This window comes from Nuphar pumila, chromosome 13 (assembly GCF_984573655.1).
Source record: "Nuphar pumila chromosome 13, dmNupPumi1.hap1.1, whole genome shotgun sequence".
Lineage (NCBI taxonomy): Eukaryota > Viridiplantae > Streptophyta > Magnoliopsida > Nymphaeales > Nymphaeaceae > Nuphar > Nuphar pumila.
In genome coordinates this window covers 20,871,522-20,892,490 of record NC_143261.1, presented here as the reverse complement: position 1 = coordinate 20,892,490, position 20,969 = coordinate 20,871,522, and the positions used below count along the sequence as shown (strand labels likewise).

At 38.5% G+C, this 20,969-nt stretch overlaps 1 protein-coding gene, 1 long non-coding RNA gene and 1 other non-coding gene across 3 annotated transcripts; 2 read left to right on the top strand and 1 right to left on the bottom strand.

The window, feature by feature from the left end:
• Positions 1–8,459: 8,459 nt before the first annotated feature.
• TRNAI-AAU (transfer RNA isoleucine (anticodon AAU)) lies at positions 8,460–8,533 on the bottom strand. Its single transcript has one exon. It is a non-coding gene; the product is annotated as a tRNA-Ile (tRNA).
• A 5,932-nt stretch (positions 8,534–14,465) lies between these two features.
• On the top strand, positions 14,466–18,078 carry LOC149818041 (uncharacterized). Its single transcript, XR_016427201.1, has 4 exons — positions 14,466–14,590; positions 15,753–15,916; positions 16,080–16,159; positions 17,958–18,078. It is a non-coding gene; the product is annotated as an uncharacterized LOC149818041 (long non-coding RNA).
• Positions 18,079–18,400: 322 nt separating this feature from the next.
• Positions 18,401–20,305, top strand: LOC149818040 (uncharacterized). The gene is made up of 3 exons (XM_089986135.1): positions 18,401–18,823; positions 18,919–19,090; positions 19,779–20,305. Exons 1-3 carry the CDS (start codon positions 18,401–18,403, stop codon positions 20,303–20,305), a joined length of 1,122 nt encoding a protein of 373 aa, XP_089842261.1.
• The last annotated feature ends 664 nt before the right edge of the window (positions 20,306–20,969 follow it).

Sequence of the window (20,969 nt, the reverse complement as noted above, 5' to 3'; positions counted from 1 at the left end):
CAAATTAAATGATTGCTTTCGAAAAATTTAAAAATACGTCTTTCCACATATCGCCCTTTTCGATAGAAATAATTAAAAATACGTCGTCTCACATGCCGGACTTTTTCGGAAACACCTTCAAAATTTAATTATTCACTTTTAAATAATAAAAACCTCGTTGTTTGTCGGTCGCATTATAACAAGCTTTTGGGTATGAATAATCTTTCACGATTATTCTATTGATTATTGTATATGGATACATCGATATATTCATGCAACGACAAACCCTTTTCTTATCGCTATTGACTGTTATCATTTACGCCGTCAGAACTCGATATATTCTTTCGAGGCGGAGACAAATACAGCGATTGCTAAACAGAAATGATATATGTTAGCGATGCTATAGAGGTTAGGCAATGCCACGATTTTTGAACAAACATCTATTTTCGATTGAAGTTTATTTATTTCAGAGATCCACAGATGAAAAGATGTAATAAAAAAGAATTAAACAATAAAAGAATGTCACGTTACTACAACTTATTATACAATTACAACAAAAACCTAGCGTGATAAAAATGAAAAACTACGATTTATTCCGATATGAGAATTTCGTTGGGGCGTTCCCTACTGAGCGACGCGTTGTACTCTCTAGGCCCGGAGGCAGTGATAAATGTGCAAGGGTTGCTAGGTCGTCGCCCAGAAGCGACGCGTCACACCGGCGCCCGGGTGTGGTGTCAAATAGGCAAGGGTTCCCTCACTTTGTTGGACGGGTGGGGGTAAAGAAGTTAGTCCAAGACCATAAAATTAGGTTAGCCACTTGGAACATAGGGTCTTTAACTGGTAAGTTGGTAGAGTTAGTAGATGTTATGTGTAGGAGAAAGATTGATATTTTATGTCTTCAAGAGACCAAATGGGTAGGTGAGAAAGCTAAAGTGATAGAACCTTGGGGATATAAGATTTGGTATACAGGAATAAATAGGAATAGGAATGGAGTAGGGATTGTTATGAGTCGTCAGTTTATAGATAATGTAGTTGAGGTCCGTAGGAAGGGTGATAGAATTTTACTTATTAAATTAGTATTAGGTACGGATATTATTAATATTATTAGTGTTTATGCACCTCAAGTAGGTTTAGATGATTCCATTAAGCATCAATTTTGGGAAGATTTAGATGGAGTAGTACAAGAGACATCTTATGGAGAAAAGCTTTTCATCGGCGGTGACCTTAATGGACATGTAGGCATTAGTAGGGATGGATTTGAGAATATCCATGGAGGCTATGGTATAGGAGATAGAAATGAAAGTGGAGAAAGGATTTTAGATTTTTGTTTATCCTATGATATGATCTTAGCAAACACTTGGTTTAGGAAGAGGGAGTCTCACCTAGTAACATTTAAAAGTGGGGTTAATACGAGTCAGATAGATTTTTTCCTACTTAGAAAGAGAGATAGGGGTTGTTGCATCGATTGTAAGGTTATACCAGGAGAAAGTGTAGCTACACAACATAGAGTCTTAATTTTAGATCTTAGAATTAGACAATGCCGCAAAAGAGATAGACATAGGATAGATCCTAGAATTAAGTGGTGGGCACTGAAAGGAGCTAAACAAGGAATGTTTGTAGAGCAGGTAGTTAAGGAAGTTGATTGGTGTCTCGAGGAGGATTCAGAATCAATGTGGAATAAGATAGCGGGTGGTATGAGAAAAGTAGCTAAGGAGGTATTGGGTGAGTCTAAAGGCGGTGCACCACTAGGTAAGGATACATCATGGTGGAACGAGGATGTCAAATTAGCTATTAAGGTTAAAAGAGAGTGTTATAGAAATCTAAGTAAGAGTCGTGATAATGAAAATTTGGAGAAATATATGATAGCAAAGAAGGAAGCTAAAAAAGTTGTTCGAAACGCGAGGGCTAAGGTATATAAGGAGGTTTATGACAAGTTGGATACCAAAGAAGGCGAGAAGGATATTTATAGGCTTGCAAAGATGAGAGATAGGAAATCGAAGGATTTGGGTATGGTTAGATGTATCAAAGATGAAACGCAAAGGGTTTTAGTCAAAGATGAGGAGATTAAGGAGAGATGGAAAGATTATTTTGATAATCTATTTAATGATAGTCATGCTCAAGATCTTGGAGACTTCTCCATTCCTTTTCATGAGATAAATTGTGACTTCATGCGCAAGATTCAAAAGAAAGAAATTGCAGAGGCTTTGAAGAAAATGAAATCAAGAAGGGCAGTTGGCCCAGATGGTATACCTATCGAGGCTTGGAAATGCTTGGGAGAGAAAGGTTTAGAATGGTTGACAAATCTTTTTAACTTGATTTGGCGAACAAATAAGATGCCTAATGAGTGGAGGAAGAGTACTTTGGTGCCTTTATATAAGAATAAGGGTGATATACAAGATTGCACAAACTATCGTGGTATAAAACTCATGAGTCATACTATGAAACTTTGGGAGAGGGTGATTGAGTCTAGGTTGAGGAAGGTTGTCATGATATCGGAGAATCAATTTGGTTTTATGCCTGGAAGATCAACTATGGAAGCTATACATCTTCTTAGACAACTTATTGAAAGATATAGAGAGAGGAACAAAGATTTGCATATGGTTTTTATTGATTTAGAGAAGGCATACGATAGAGTACCTAGGGACGTTCTCTGGTGGACAATGATGAAGAAAGGTGTTTCTCTCAAGTACATTAGTATAATTAAAGATATGTATGAAGGAGTAGTAACCAATGTCCGCACTTGTGGAGGGGTGACAACCAATTTTCCGATAACGGTTGGGTTACATCAAGGATCTGCTTTAAGCCCTTTCCTATTTGCGATAGTGATGGATGAGCTTACGAGATCAATTCAAGAAAATGTACCGTGGTGTATGTTGTTTGCTGATGATATTGTTTTGATTGATGAGTCTAGAGCTGGGGTTAATGCTAAGTTAGAATTATGGAGACAGACATTGGAAGCTAGAGGTTTTAAGTTGAGTAAGAGTAAGACTGAATATATGGAATGTCGGTTTAGTAAGCAACGAAGTAGTGATGGGAGTGTAGTGAAGCTTGGTGAGCAAGATATACCGGTGAATGATTATCTCAAATATTTGGGATCCATCATTCAAAAGTATGGAGAAATTGATGGAGATGTAAATCATAGGATAAAGGTTGGGTGGATGAAATGGAAAAGTGCTACTGGAGTGTTGTGCGATCGTAGAATGCCATTGCGGTTGAAGGGAAAGTTTTATAGGACGACTATTAGACCCGCTTTACTATATGGTACGGAATGTTGGGCTGCCAAGAGACATCATATTCAAAAAATGAGTGTAGCTGAGATGCGGATGCTTAGATGGATGTGTGGAAATACAATAAAAGATAAGATTCGGAACGAAGAGATACGTAAGAAGGTAGGTGTTGCACCCATTGAAAATAAGATGCGAGAGAATCGTTTACGGTGGTTTGGACATATTCGGCGAAGGCCTAATGATGCTCCAGTTAGAAGGTTGGAGAAATGGGAAAATATATTAGTTAAAAGAGGTTGGGGTAGGCCTAAGAAGACTTGGATGGAGATGATAGGAAAGGATATGAATGCTTTGAACCTCACCGAGGACATGGCGTTGGATAGAAATGATTGGAGGAAAAGGATTCATGTGGAAGACCCAAAATGAATTTCTTTTTTGGTTCATATCGCTGACCCCAATTGTTTTGGGATGAAGGCGTAGTTGTTGTTGTTGTTGTTGTTGTTGTTGTACGATTTATTCCGAGGCACTTGACGAATCAGATGAAATATCATAGAATTGTCTCTCACTTTTTATTTGTGCACTGTCTATCATGCGTGGCATCTTCGTTGCGAGACCTTTATTAAGAAAACTGGTCATCATCTCTACCACTGAGTTCAATTGAATCCCCATAGTGCTTACTTCTGCCCTTAATTTCTTATTCTCCCTCTCCACAACTTCGAACCTTGCGGCAGAGACAATGTTCTCTTTTAGTGCAAGTGTTCGCTCTTCCTCGCGAGTTGTTACTGAGGGACCAGTCGTAGTAACCGGAGAGAGACGACATTTTGGTTGTAGAGGCTGGGCTGCAACATGAGAAGGGGCAGTTGGGAGGCATGGGTTCACAATTTTTTCAATCTTCCGATTTCGCCGCATTGGTTCCCAATACCTTTCGAAATAGAAGGGATCAAATTGTCGTCCTTCATGTGGTTTCGAAATATAAGGGATCAAACCACCTGAGTTCCAATTTAATAATTCGTCCCTGTAGCGATCGGGCCAATTAACGTTCCTGCCCCCACCACTATTCATCTTCCTTCTCACTTCTAAAGGCTTATTTGGGATAGACTGCCCCAAGCCAGATTGTAGAAGAACTCGACTACCTTGCTGCAACTCGGCTTCAAAATTGCAGAATAGCCACAAATCGCGGTCAGACAATCTAGCAGCCACCGCAACAACGTCTTCATCATCGTCCTCCCCATCTCCATAAGGTCTCCACAAAACCTATACATTGGTAATTCTTTTTAATAACGAATGACAAATATATTAACATTTATTTACGCATGATATGGCAACAACGATATGTACTACGGAAGACAATCCTGCAGCGATGGATACTTAAGAATGATGAACATTACAACGATTTATAATACTCAATGGTAAATGTTGTCGCGATTGTAAACAATTTTGGAACGTTTACCTCGTTTAGTTGCAGCCCATCTAAAATGGACTTAGCATTATAAACTGCGACGTTTATTCTAGCCCAACGACCGATCTTTGGAAAACCACAAATCGGAGGGCCACAACGAGGACGCAATGGGATAATATGTTCCAACGCTCAGGCCTAACAAAAACAATATTATTAGTAACACCACAACCTGCAATGAGATTGTTCTACAATTACTAAGTATGTAATCAACAAATACCTGAACAAATGGCCAAAATCCACCAATTGTTTTCGTACCGTTACTCGCATGGTGGAGTTGACTGTACAAGTGTGCGAGCATAGCGGCACCCCAGGCATAGTTGTCTACTTCGTCTAAGTCTGCCAGGTACTGCAGCCACATGGAACTTATTCTCGAACCAGAACAATGGGAAAATAATGTAAGACCAAAAAAATATAGAAGGAAGCCGCGCAACTCTTGGTCAGCTATTTCAGATGCACAAGTAGCGGAGTGGCATTCCCATTTATTACGAAAAAATGAGACCTTCATTGATGTGAAATTTATTTCACCAGAAATACATTGACTCCATTCGTCCATCGACATTCCTAACAGGATCGTGCATTTCTCCCTCGCCTTATAGTTTGAATGTTGTAACAGGACAGCACTGCCATCGCACTTAAGGCCAGTGATCCTCGCCACATCTTCTAGAGTCATGGTGATCTCAAAAGAATCAAACTGGAATGTGTTCGTCTTATCATTCCATTTATTTACCAGGTGGGTCATGGTATTCCAGCAAGTTTCAAAATATTGCTGGTCCAAAAGGCCACCGAAGTGCATATTTCATAATCGGTCCTTCTGATATGCACTCAGCTGACTATACCACGACAGAACTACAGGCCATTGACACCGACCTCCGAGTTTTTCACCTACTGCTTTACTTCTTCTGTGAACTCTCTGTAACACAAAATAACATATTATTCCTACCAATTGTAATTTAGTTCCATTTGTACTTATAAATATTATTCTACTAACTGCTATAAATAATATTGATTGCAGACAGACTATCACAGTAATCGCTATACAAATTAATACCTAACACAGTAATCGCTATACCAAAATCGCTAAACATGTTATTAAATCTTCACAGACAGAACGGATATATTTACCTTCGTCGCTATTTTCTGTTGTTTTCCATCCAACCTGGGACTTTCTGGTGGGTCCACTGCCTCCAATTGCATTTCAATCTCCATCTTTACTGGCTCCACCATCGCATGCCTTTCTCTCGCCTTCCTTTTCTCGCCCTCCTTCTCCATCCTTTCTCTATACTTCCTTTTCTCAACCTCCTTCTCCTTCCTTTGTCTCTCCATTTTCTCTGCCTCCTTCTTCTGCTTCCTTTCTCTCTCTCTATTCTCCTCCTCCTTCTTATCATTCCTTTCTCTCTCCCTTTTCTCCTCTTCCTTCATCTGCTTGCTTTCTCTCTCCCTTTTCTCCTCCTGCATCCTTTCTCTCTCCTTTTTTGCCTCCTCCTCCTTCTCCATCCTTTCTCTCTGCTTTTTCTCCTCATCCTTCTGCTTCATTTCTCTCTCCCTTTTCGCCTCTTCAACCTGCTTCTTCCTTAACCTTTCCTGCAATTCCTCCTTCTGCTTCTTCCTTTCCCTTTCCTTTTCTTCCTCCTCCTTCTCCTTTCGCCGCCTTTCTTTCTCTTCCAGTTCTTGTTTCCTTCTTTCCTGGAATTCTTCCTCCTGCTTCTTCCTTTCTCTTTCCTTTTCTTCTTCCTCCTTCTTCTCCTTCTGTTGCCTTTCTTTTTTTTCCTCATTCTTCTTCTCCTGCCTTTGCATTTCCTTAGCTTCCTCAAACTCTTTCTCCCTCGTTCGCCTTTCTTTTTCTTCCTCATACTGAGGAATATTCTGTTCCTTCTTTTCCTCCTCCTTATTCATTTGCCTTCGCCTCTCCTCCTCTTTCTTCAGTAGCCATGTCTTATTAAACATTGCACTGCGCTCCAAGCCTCTCCTCTTACATTCTGCCGCAGTTTCATCCACTAAATAGCTAACATAACTTTGAAACTCCTCCTCATTCTTCTTCCTCTGTTCCCTCACCCGTGCCTTAATCCTCAGCCTTCTTCTCAAATTCTCAGCAATATTTCTTGCCTTTGTCTTCTCTTCGTCATCCTTGTTCTGCATCTTTCGTTCTTCAGAGTTCTTCCTTTGGTCCGCAGCATCGATATCTGATGGATAATCCTCTGCATAATACGATTCCAAGGCTTTTTCCCTGTCTTCATCATTCTCAATCTTAAGTATATTTTGGTATCTTTCAAAAACCTTAGATAGATGGAACTGGCGGATCACTTCTCTAATAGACAACCCATAGAACGACGGGGTATCTCTAATCTGATGAGGCGCAGACATTGCTAACCTGCACAACACATTACATGATCATCATGATTAGAAATCGTCGGAATATTTGTGTTCATAAGAAACAAATCGTTGTATAAGAAGCAAAGTTCAGATTGAAGAAAGAAACATTACACGAAACTCACCGAAACGATGGGAATTTGGATATTCCAACTGTAGAGTAAGCAGTGGTCAGACGGAAACAGATGCTCTGGAACAAAGGGAAAGGATGCTCCGACGACTGCAGATGAAAGCAAAGAATCTCCGGTAGAGTGCTTAGAGCGAGAATGGATTGTTTCGAACTATTTGAATCCTACAACATAACGCTTGCTACATACGCAAACTCTGCGGAACGTTTTGGAGCGATAACGATGGAGGGCAGTTTTGTCCTTTTCACGAACCGACGGTTCAGTTTTCTAGAAGGACGGCATTTATGTCCGTTCGAGGAAGATGAAGCGAATGGCGGTAAAGGGTACTTAAGTCTTTGTTGCGGCACCAAATTACGATGCAGTATGATGCGGTCTGTCATCGGGAACCATGCCGGTCTCGATCGTATACGTGGCGCTATTTGGAAGCCCCGAACATGAGATCTCAGTACCGGCCCTGTTCGGGGGGGGGGAACATATAACTTGCATTGAACCCGCTCCCCGTTTCCTATTTCACTCTCTCTCTCTCTCTCTCTCTCTCTCTATATATATATATATATATATATATATATATATATATATATATATATATATATATATATAAATATATATATATCCCCTTCTCGCTGGACCACCGCCAACCCCTCGACCTCCAACCACCGGCTGCCACAGCCGTCCTCGCAACTGGACCCCAGGAGCCTCTCCCTCTCTCTCTGCAGGCTCGAAGGGGACGAACGCTACATCTCCTTTCCATTGCAGACTCGAAAAAGCCCAACTGTCGATCGATAGAAATCGAGCAAACCCCCAAACTCCTACTACTTGTACAGTATACCTGCAGCTACAAGCCCCTCAAACCATATGAGACCTCGTGGGTAATTTTTTAATATAAAAGACAAAAGAATGAATTATTTTACCAGGTATATAAGATCTGGGTATGGAGAGATTTCTCCCAGTATAGGTCCAGTGAGGACCAAATCCGGATCCAATACCAGCACTTCAGAGTTGGAACTGGGTCCAGATCCACCCTGGCTTGATGAGGTTTCTAACCCTTGGCGCCCCAATCCGATGTCATGCCGTGTAGTTATGGTATAAACAAGCCGAACTTTAAATGGTTCAAGCTTGGTTTGGCTAAGAAGGGTCTGCAATAGCCAATTTTAACTGGAAAACATGGTTGATGCTGATAATCCAAATGGGTCTTACTAAAAATCTAAAATAAGCTGTAAGAGAAATAAATTTTGAACAACTACTGCAATATTCACCAAAAAATGGAAAAAGAAATTGCAAAAAAAAAATTGCACAGGTAAATGGCCCATGCAGGTTTCGAACCTGCGACCTTCGCGTTATTAGCACGACGCTCTAACCAACTGAGCTAATAGGCCATCTATTCTATTGAAGGCTATATACTTTTTAATTAACTATAATCATTAATGCAACCTAGCACAATCCGGCCAAAACCCGGTTTTATAGGTCAAAACTAATTTAAACCTTAAAGTTTGCTTGAAGTCCTCTCTGCTTGTTGGAGTTGTCATAGTGATCACTTATTGGTGTAAAACTCATAGTTTTGTGGTTTGTCTTCCTTATCTGGTTGATATTTGATAACATGGCAATCTCATATGTTCAGATTCTAGGCAACACCAAATACCAAGTTTGACCTAATCAGATCTTGAATGATCTACTTGGATTAGGATTCCGAGTTTGATGGGGAGTCAGCGAAAACTGAATCCACTGTAGATAATGTACCTTTTTATATGTTAAAAATATCAAAAAAAAATTTATGATGAAGGAATCCTCACTTAGAAGCAGGTCACTTAATGGGCCTGCTTTCCTACAAAGTAAAACTCCGGGTTGAAGACAGACCACCCACCCTTACGTGTCCTGACAGTGATAAAGCAAAGGCAGCCCCCATGTATCTTGGGGATCGAGTGAAAAAATATTCTATTAAAATTAAAAAAATTGTATCTTCATGTCTTATTTGTCAAAAACTTAAGGGGTGTTTGTTACACTCTCACCCTGAAAGGACCACTTTGGAAGGGAAGTGCTACCTCTTTCCTTTGAAAGGGCCATTCTAAAGGGAAAGTGCATTCGCAGAGGAAAGTATGAGCCCGTTTTCACAGGAAAGCTGATGGGTCCCATCATATGTTTCTTATAGACAATGTGAAAGATGAGCTAAAGCTAAAGCACTAGTTCAGATAAAGAGGCGCGTCTTGCCTTTCCAACGCTACCCAAGAATGTTTGTCTTCTTTCGATCCCCTTCATTCTTTAAACCATTGGGTTGGGCTCAAAAGATTGGAGTCCTCCTCCTCTTCCTATTATTATTATTCTGTCTCAAACCCCTTTCTCAGCCACAAATCCTTCACCCCATGGCCCCCAAAAACCCAAACCTTGCAACCTTATCTCAATCCTTGATGTCAAAAACCTTGTGTAAGTATTTTTTGACTTTATCTATATCATCTTTATTATCACACCTGTCACAATTATGTCATCGACATATACCAGAATAATAATAGTGCATTTCATCCTTCTAATAAAAAGAGGGTTATCAGAAGCACACCTTTTGAAGTCCTTTTCTTCCAAGGCTTAACTTAATTTGGCATACCATGCTCTAGGTGATTTTTTGAGCCCATAGATAGACTTTTGAAGCGTGCTAGCAACACTAGAATCGTTCCAACTAGGATGTCCAGGTGAAACTTTCATAAAAATTTTCTTCGATGAGATCTCCATGTAGAAATGCATTCTTAACATCCAGTTGAAACATATTTCAATTCTTATTGCATGCAACAGACAGTAATATTATAAGAGAATTCATCTTGGCTATAGGCGCAAAAGTATTCGTATAATCAATTCCTTCAGTTTGAAAGTATCCTTTCGTAACCAATCTCGCTTTAAATCTCTCCACAGATCCATCACTTTTATACTTGACCTTTTACACCCAAAGATTTTTTTATCTTTGGGTTTTTGACACCACTTTCCATATACCATTTTTTTCCAAGGCTTCTAGTTCCTCCTTCATAGCATCACGCTATAGTTTGTTTTTGCAGGCTTCATCAAAAGAGGTTGGTTCATGATGATCCAAGATTTTGGCAAGATATGAAACATATCCTTTTGAGATTCAATCATATTGAATTTGTTTTTCAATAGGATATGTAGCAGCACTATAGGTAATGAAATCTCGCAATATACTGGGCACACGTGTAGTTCTTTCAGACCGACGAAGAACTATGTCTTCTTCGCTCTAACTTGGGACACTTGGCGGTTCTAAGTTGACAGGAACAGAATTGGTCAAGTTTTGTACATTGTTATATAAACATGTATTATCCAGGGTGACATTAGGCAAAATGAGATCTTGTGTGAGGCCATTGTTTTATTCTCAAAGTATGCCTTGTTTTGATCAAAAGAGACATCTCGAGATACATGAAATTTGTGGTTTTTTGTATCATAACATTGATACCCTTTTTGAGATGGTGAATAACCAAGAAAAACACATTTGATAGCTCTTCGTTCAAGTTTGTTTCTAAATGTTGGATGCTTCCAAACATATGCCACACAACAAAATGTTTTCAAGTAGAGAAGAGTGTGTTTTCTTTCTTTGAGAATTTCAATGGGTGCCTTAAATTCCAACTTGCAGGTGGGAAGACGATTTATAATATAGCTTGCAGTGCTAACTGTATCACTCTAGAACTTTTTTGGGGCATTTATTTGAAAAAGCAATGCCCTAGTGATTTCAAGCAAATGTCAGTTTTTTCTTTCGACAACACTATTTTGCTGAGGAGTTCCAACACATGATGTTTTGTGTTCCATACCATTTTTTATACGAAAATTAATAAATCTATCATTAATATACTCAGTTCCATTATCGGTTCTCAGAGTTTTAATTTTGCAATTCTACTGTGTTTGAATCATCATATAAAAACTCACGAATTTATCAAAAACTTCATCTTTAGTTTTGAGGAAATATACCCAAGTGACTGGTGAATTCATTTATGAAGGTCAAATAGTATTTATAGCCATTGTGTGACACGACCGAGGAAGGTCCCCAGACATCTGAATTCATAATATCAAATTTTTGTGATGAGACACTTTCGGAGGAAGGAAAAGGTAAACTAGTCATTTTAGCAAACTGACATGTCTCACATTTATTGCAATCAAAACTTAAGCCTAGCTTCAGTTGTTTTAGAACTTTGCTGGAGGGATGACCTAACTTGATGTACCACATCCTTCCCTCATCATCTGGTCAAGCCACCAAAGCTTTATTCATTTTATCAAGAATGTAAAGTCCTCAAGATTCCATTCCTCTACCAATCGTCCTCCCCATCACCTTGTCTTGAAATAATACTTCAGTAGGGGTAAAAATAACATAACAATTTAAGGATTTTGTAATTTTGCTAACAGATAGCATATTAGACATTAATGTCAGCATGTCTAGAGCTTTATCCTTTTGATCAAAAAATCAATTTCTTCTATACCTTCGACATTTATAAGAGATCCATTTGTTGTATTTGCTGCAGAGACAGGATTGGAATTAGCATTAGGCTTAATGTTTGCTAGACATGATTCATGTCTTGTCATATGATCAGAAGCACCAGAGTCGATAATCCAGGTCTGACTGTCAGAAGGATAATTAGCAAAACGTGAGCGAGATTCGTTAAATATACTTGATTCCTTGGTTGCAAGAGTAGCCATATTGTTCTTTGCAAAACTTTGAAGTATCTGTGTGAGCTTTTCCACTATTAAAGTTTCCTCATTTAGTTTCGACTTTGCTACATTCGCCTGTTGTTTACCTCTAAAGTTATTCGGGTTCCAACAATGTTCCCTGGAGTGGTTATCTCTCTTGCAAAATGTGCAGAACAGTTTTTTTTCTTTGGATTTCTGAGATTCAGTGTTCTGAGTGAGTTTTTGTTGCCCTTCATCATGCTTAGCAACAAGGACAGCTATGCTTTCATCGATTTCTTTATTCTTTGTATTCATAACTTTTCGGCATGATTCTTCATGCATGACTGTAGCATATGCTATACTTAGAGACGGCAATTCAGAAGACATTAAGATCTGACTTATTAGTTGTTCATATATTGGTCTCGGTCCAGCAAGCATTTGAAAGAGTTTTCTTGGTCTCTCTATTTTTTAAAAGAAATAGCATCAGTAATAGTTGGAATATAAGAATCAAACTCATCTCACGTACCTCTCAAGCGCCCTAGATATTCGCTGAAAGGCGTTTCTTCAAGCTTTAAGTTATGAATATCTTAAGCCAATTGATAGCTTTTTGCCATGTTATATTGTTGTCCATACAGATCTTTGGTTGCATCCCAAATGGCTTTAGCATAATCGAGAAATAAAAAACCTTCAGAGATGTGTGGCTATATAGAATTTAAGAGCCATAACACAACCATATGATCACTCGACTCCCATTTCTCGAAGTGGGGATCGGTTTCTTTTCTGTAACGTGTCCAAATTTGGATTTGTCGCTGAGAATAAGAGTGACAGATTTAGCCCAAGCCATGTAATTATACCCATTCAATGGGACGGTAGTGATTTTGAGAGACATGTTGATTTGCTCTTGAGACATAATTGAACCAGCAGACGGCAGTCTGACTGTTGTTTATCATGGCAAGTAGTACGCACAACACAACCTCAGCATCTACAGCAGACGGATGATGGAGGATGCATAGCACATCGTTGAATCAGAGAGCAACATCTGCAACGAAAGGGTAGGTTGGCACAACAAGGGACTGAGAGCAGCACGATCACGACGTCAGATCAGTGGGCAATGTCTGCAGCATACGGTGAGTAGAATGCTTGGAATAATAACTTGAGCGCAGAAACACAGCATGCAGTCGACGTTCCAGCAGACGCTTCACACGAACACTTGTATCTCTGCATCAGCAAGTGAGGCACGATGCCTCGATGATATGATGTCTGAAAAAAGAGATCGGCGTTTGGCTTTGATACCATGTTGAGATAATTCAAAGAAAATGAGAAGAGAAGGCAGAGAACACGCACTGTAAAGTGGTTCGGTCATTTAGACTTACGTCCACTGGAGAGTAGTGGCTCAGTTATGCTTCATTATCACCAGAATGAGATACATATAGAGGTAGATCCTCAAATTATGGCAACAGGATAAACAATAATCCTAACAACAGAATCCTCAATAGGAAGGGGTGATAACAGCTTTTGGTAATAAATGGTAAGGGTAAGCATGATCTGGTGCTAAGGATATCGTTATCCTTATCAATGTCTCAAAAGCAGCTTAGATATTTCATCCATTTTAGGCAAAGTGGTAGGTTGAGAATAAAGGGTATCTCACAAAGAACACCATTCTTGAGTAGTTTCTCATTAAGAATGTGCGTCATCATACCATTTTGGTTGTGGAGCGACTAACATAGAAATCAACATGCACAATTATTACTTTAATATTTTTAATATATTTATAAATGTTTTAAAAGTAAATGCGTTTTTAAATATCAAAAGATCAAAATAAGTTTTTATTGATTAAAGGGTGCTTCTATGGTATATGGTAGTATGGTATCACCATAACTTAGGGTGGTACATACTTGATTTACATATATGTATGTTCCAAATGCAAAATCAAACATTCTACTTACTATTTTCATGTGTTAAAAGTTAACTGATATATGATGTTTTATACAGCTTTTAGGCTACTTTTATTTTCATGAATTATGAGTAGTAAATTTTTACTATATCAGAAGTGAGATCTTATGATAAAACCTTCTAACGTAGTAAATAAATCATGCTAAAGATACATGTATGGTTAGATCTACTATTTAGTGGTTAGATTTATGCAAACAAGAGTGTATAGCAGCATACCTTATCATCGTTCATCGTGCAGAACCACCTTATATTTTTTCTTGATTAAAAAATTAAAAATCCATGCCCTGGTGCTTTATTTTTAAAAAAACAACAAACTCGAACTCGCGTCCCGTATCTTTGTGATGTAATTAAAAATAATATGAAAGAAGATACGACACGGGTAAATGGGAGTATCCTTGTGACATAGTTTGGAAAGTGATAAGAGCAAAGTTTGAACTTTTCCTTCCTATATAATAGGCAAGCAGTAGATTTACATCGGGAATCCAGGGGAGTGGTGGCAACGGCAAGGCACCTGAACCATCTTTGACTTGTTACTTTGCCACTAAAGTATTCCTCCACAAACGCTTCCCCCCATTTTAATATTTAAATGTCTCAAAACCAGGAAAAAGAAAAAACGGTTTTCATGATCTGGGAAGCCATGGGAGAAAGAAATCGTGCTCCCCAAATTCCTTTCAGTCTTTCGCCTGATTATTATTATTCAATCAAGGCCCCCAACCCCACCTGTTTGTTTCTTCAGTCAACCAACATCCTCTCCTGCCAGGGTGGCCATCCAAAGCCCTTCCCAGTTCCCCTCTTCCTGTGGCTCCTCTCTTTGATCCCCAGATGCCCCATAGGTATGGGCTCTTGGATTGTGTCTAAGTTCTTTAATTTTTTTCATGATTTTGGTTTTTGGTATTTTGTGGGTGTCGTCTATTTTCCTGTAATTTGGTGTTTGGTGTTAAAAAAAAATCTGTTGTATGTGTTTGATATTGAAAATTTTGTGTTATATGAGGATTCTGGTAGGTTTGTGCATGGATTTGGTTTATGGTATTTTATGGGTGTCGTCTATTTTGTCTGTAATCTGGTGTTTGATGTTGAAAATTTTGTGTTATATGAGGATTATGATAGGTGTAGGCTTGTTTGGTTTATGTATATGTTGTATTTGGTTCTGTGATTTTGTATCTGGTGTGCGTATTTTGTGTTGGTTGTATCGAAACTGGGGTTTCTGAATAGGTCCGGGGCTTGATTGTTAGTAAAGTTCTTGATGAGTTGGTGAAATGGTTGCGGTTTTGTTCCATGCCTTTGTGTCAAATCTTGAAATTTTTAGCCTTCTAGCGACTGCATGTGAGTTCTTTTTGCTGCACCTTGATGAACTTCGTATACTTTTTCTTTTCTTTAGGGTGAACTTTGTATACTTTCATGGAAACTCTTGAAGTTCTTGAATCGTTACACCTATCAGCTGCTTAATGCGGAACAGTTTTGCTAGGAAAACTCATGCTCAACCAATTATTAATTATGGATTTCATTATTGTGCTAATGTTTCAAAATGAGTTTGGGTAATATGGTTATTTTCCCCTCTAAATCTCCTGTCTGAACCCCTTAAGCTACTCGGAGATGCAACAACTGCCCCTCTAGGTACAGAAACTAACTGGTCTGACCATGTAACTATGGTATGTTTTCTGATAAAATATGCTATGCCATCTTTGCATTAATTTTATTTTAAAAAGGAATTATTGTAAAGACTACCATTTTTTAATTGACTACTAGTAATTTTATGCAATGATACTAAAAAATTCAAATCTAATGGCATAGAGTCTTTAAAAGCTATTATGCAACAAGCATGTGAATGCTTGTTGTCCGCAATAAGTAGGAATATGAGGATCTCTCTTTTCATTATTTGAATGGCATACAAAATGCTATCATTTTTTTCCTTTTTTTTAATTTTCAAATATCACCTTTTCTTCTTTTTGTGTTAGCGTGATTTTCTAATTCAAATTCTACAATTTTGTTTGACAGGATACCTGATAGACTGCCAAACTAACAGCTAGGCTTTGAATAGTCTGTGAAATTTGCTTGCAACCACAGAAGAGATGCAGACAATGGCAGGCATAGTGCATCTTTTTTACTTGATCAAGCTAGCACCTCCAAGAAGCTTTTTGTCCATAAGAGATATATGAATGGTGAGGATTTTCATGATTTCTAGGACATAGTTGGTCTATACTAAGGCACTATTCTAATGCATCTATTTTTATGCTACTCTGTGTGTGTGTGTGTGTCTGCATGCCGTTTCTGTGTTTTAGCCTGTTTTGATAATGCTGCATTATTTTTTTAATGTTCATGCAGGGCTGGAAGCTCCAAGAAACAGCTTAGATCTGCCAATGGAATCATCCCAATATCTATATACCCAAGAAGAAAGCATACCGGTAATTTCATTCATTTTTTTTATTAAATGTCATGTTGAACACTGTAGTGGTTTCTTTGTGATTTGCAAAAGCTAGTTGTTTCATTTCCATAAGGAACCATTTGGTTGCTCAATACATTTTTCTCCTCGGAGAAATTTGTCCAAGTAGAACCATTTACCGCAAATGATTTTGGAGAAAATTATCTCATCTTCTACGATGCGAATGTTACCTAAGAAAACAGCTTGGGGGCGCACTTTTTAGGGACTTCATCTGTTAAATTTTCTTTCTGTTTGTGCACCAATACAAAGCATGGGTCGCATTCTTTTTTTTTGTAAATTTTTCTCCATTTCAAAAAATTTTGTACAACCTTGACATTTTATGTGAATGTGTTATCCAAATGTACTTCTCTAGTCATTTGACATAGGCAATTTCTTCTCCATTGAGATTTAAATTTTGTGCCTGAATTTCCTCTTTGTCTTCTTCTTTAGCTAATTCAGTAGCATTTTCATTTTCTTTGAAAAGGAAGCTATATTCTCTAGTAGCTCAGCATGATATATTCTGCAAGAATACTAGGCTGTCCATAAGATCATGCAACTCTTGGGAGAGCAATGTTGAGTCTACAGGATCATGTGTTTTTGATGAAAAAATGGATATTTGGAGCCTTGAAAAATCACAAATATTTTGGATCGTTGATTTTTCGAACCTTAAAAAAGCCTACCCAACAGCTATAAATACAGTCATCTAGATTTCTCCCACCGAGTCTATGGTCTTTTGACAATAGAGCCCTTACACAAAAACAAAACAGACAAAAAACAAAAAGTAAATCAAATAAATAAATAAATAGACAAATATGTCCCTAATGGACATAGCCTATTATATATGTAAAAAGATAAAAATGCCCCTGGTGGGCATTCCCTTAGTACATTAATACATGCACTTGTGTGTGTGTGTGTATATATATATATATAGATAGATATAGATATATACAATAAAGGCATATTTTAACACTCCTCTCAAACTTACGGTGTTCATCGAAAGTTTGTTAAGAAGGAAAATAAACCGAAGTATTGGAAGAGCTTTAGCGAAGAAGTCTACAAGCTGATATTCTGAAGTAACATATGGCAACTGAATAGTCCCTCTCATATATGCATCACATACGTAAAAGCAATTCATCTCTATGTGCTATGTTCGCTCATGGAATGTGTGATTGATTGCAATGTAGATTGCACTTTTATTGTCACAACACATCTTAAAAGGTTTAGAGATGACCACACTCATATCTCTGAGAAGATTTCTTAGTCATACACGCTCCATGGTTTTCGCAATCATTGCATGATACTCAACTTCAGTAGAGGACAATGAGACTTTTTGTTGTTTCTCGCACCTCTAAGATATTAAAGAATCCCGCTAAAATGACATAAAAACCAGTTGTTGAGATTCTATCATTAGAGTTTTCTCCCTAATCTACATCAATATAAGCAATTAAATCTAAAGAAGAAGATGATAATAAGAAAAGCCCTTAAGTTATGAATTTTTTTATGTATCTGACAATCCTTAAAACTGCACTTACGTGTAGGGATGGCAGTGGACCGGGGGAAAACGCCCCCCCCCCCCCCCCCCCTCCTCGCCCCGTATGGACCGGGGATGAAGGGCATGAAATGGGGATGAAGGTCAAAATTCATCCCCGTGCGGGGATGGACTTACACTTTCCCCCGCCCCGTCCCCGTTAATAATATTACTAAAATACCTAAACCTAACTAATAAAATTACAAAAAAACCACAATAATATATACTAACTTACTAACCCTAAATCGTGCAGCACCATATTCGTCGGCCCTCAGCCCTCTCTCTCTGTCCACCATCGGTGACCATCATCGTCGGCATCAGATTCGTCCATCAATGCTATAAAAGATACTAATAGGCCACACAATCAGACTCACAGTACTTACTTCGATAGACCAAAAAACCCCAAAGAAATTCCTCAACAGATAGCAAAGCAGGTAAGAGGTGGTCTTACGAGAGATGTGGGTTTTCTTCGGTCACAATCAGCGAGATCACAGAAGTGCAATGTTCAGATTGATAGGCCAGGTTGTCCCAAACTCATTAACAGAGACACCCAAAAGTTCATGTCAGAAAGGCTGAACAATGTGTTCAGAAATGAATCAGATGTAGGCATGCCTAAGATAGTCAAAGGTGGGTCAAGGAATTTCATTTCTAATGAAGGGGAATCATCAGCACCACGGCTTTCCAAGTACTGGAAGGATGGTCGATTGTCTGAAGAGCATGCAAGATGTGGCTGAATCAAAAGCAAAATCTCTCATACATGACTTGAGTAAAACAAAATCCAATCATCGTGAAGTATCACCAAGGATTCCAATCCAGTCTATGTCAGCTCCAGTATCAGCAACTGCATCTGGCAAGCTTCTTTTACATGATCAATCAATTTTAACAGGTGGCCCCATCAGAACAGAGCATGAAATCACTGACGTCTCTATAGAACCAAGAAAGAACAAGAAAAATAGGTTCAGTTTCAAAGTTCAAGTGGCAAATCTGAGACACAGTTTGACTCTGAGAGGTAAATTATTTGGCAAGAACATCCAATCAGCTAAGAGAGGAGTGGATGAACTTGGCTTAACTAGTACTTTTGTGACACTCCCTTCGGTTGCCAGAAACTTAAGTATGCAGGCAAGATTTTTAATCAAGCTTTTTTCTTAACATTCAGAACCTATTTGCACCCATGAGCTAACTTTTATTGTAAAATATTGGATTATTTTGTGAAGGAAAACTCAACTGAGGTACCACCTAGCCCTGCTTCTTCGTGTGGTGACAGCAAAGAGGAAATGCTGTGTGGACCAACAGATCACTCAAGCCCAATCTCAACTCTTGATGTGACTTTTGGTGGAGATGTTTCTGTACCAGAAGTTTTTGAAGAGATCAGTTCTGATCTCCAAGGTCAGACCATAGATAATCTAAACGTGTTTTTTCTCTTTTCTTGTCGATAGGCATGCTTGGGTGTTACCCTTGTGGGTTGCTAATAAATGCTCCTTTTACCTGAAAATGTGCAGTTTTAATACAGCTGATGTTTTGCAAATATCTGTCATCAGCTGCAATTGGCTTTCCATCTTGATTGTTGACTGTGAGTAGGAAGTACATAACCAGCTGTTATGAAACTCATAATTGATATAAAGATTGTGCCACTTATCAGACTTTGAGTTGGGCATGCTACTTTGTCCATTTTAGCTCATAGATTTTCCTGACTACTTTTGTTAATTTTAGCGCATAGGTTATATCAACATGCTCATTAAGCATGTTAAAACAAAAGGTTATTGTATACCCCTGAAATATCAAATGCCCAGACCTTAAATCTGATTTTGCCATATGGAGGTCTGGCTCCAAATCGGAAATTAAGATGTGCAGCATCTGAAAACTTCCTTTCAATGTTACAGGGATACTTCAACATTCCCCATGTTGTGTCACCTTGTATATTAGTTTTTAATGAAAATTTACACAAAAATTGTGTCCCATGTTCTTTTAGTCGTGTCCTTGTAACATAGCTTTGTTGCATAATATGGTGCCCCAAAGATAATCATTCTTGTCATCACGGTCCATGGATGGACTGATCTATTTCTTTGTTGAACAGAATCAAGGCAGCAGACAGACCAGCTTGGGTTTGAAGGGTCAGATGTGGTGGCAAAATCTGGTAACGAGCAGGATGTTGTTGAGCTAGAAGGCAATCCACAAGCTTACTTGAGATGTGTACAAACTGGTAGCGAGCAAGATGTTAAGCTAGAAGTAGATGCAGAAGCTTACTTGAGAGATGTACAAACTGTTAGCAAGGAAGAGGTTGTTGAGCTAGAAGGCAGTGTGGAAACTTACTTGAGAGATGCACAAACTGGTAACAAGGAGGATGCTGTTGAGCGAGCAGGCTATGCAGAAACATACTTGAGAGATGTACTCGTTGCTGCTGGCTTTTTTGAGGATTTGGATGGGATTTTATCACTGTGGGATTCCCCTAACATGCCTATCAGAAGTTGGGTTTTTGAAGAAGTTGAGGAAGCTTATAAAAAACAAAGCAAACTACGAGGTAACGTCCAGGACTCTAGAGGGATCAAGATAGAACACAAGCTTCTTTTTTATTTATTGAATGAGGCGCTAGCATCCAAATAGGGTCCTTTAGCAACAAACACTGCATCAAGTAAAGGCATTCTAAGGTCAGCAGTGATGGTTCCTGGCAGTGACCAATTGCTCAATGATGTATGTGGGATGGTATGCAAATGTATCAATCAGTCATGCAGTGGAGATGACACAATAAACGGGAATGTTTGGAAGAATCTTGAGACAACTCAATGGATAGGAATCATGCTGGTTGATGTGAAACAAATTGTCAGAGACTTGGAGAGAATAATTCTCAATGAGTTGTAGAGGTTGTGCTGAATTTGCTCCTTAGTCATATGTGAATCAAGTGAAATGCAGATGTTTGATGAGCATTGTTATTTTGTTATCAAAAGTTTAAAAATAAATGTTTTAGATGCCAATCAACTCTATCAAATCATGGCTAGATCAAAGAATATTTTGTTGGAAACTTACAATTGGGACATGATTGCATTGGAAATGCACGTTCATGCGGGATCTTTAAATTGATAAAGTTATTCTTTTAAAATTCCTTGGTGCAAAAGGTTGACCTCAATTACAGTTTCATAATACAAACAAGCCACACTTACATTTAAATCAACCTCTTGAGCACTTATCCCAATACAATTACCTTGGCGTAGAGTGCAGGGATCAAGGAAGCTACGACCGAATGCAAGAATGAGGTGATGAATGCGGAATA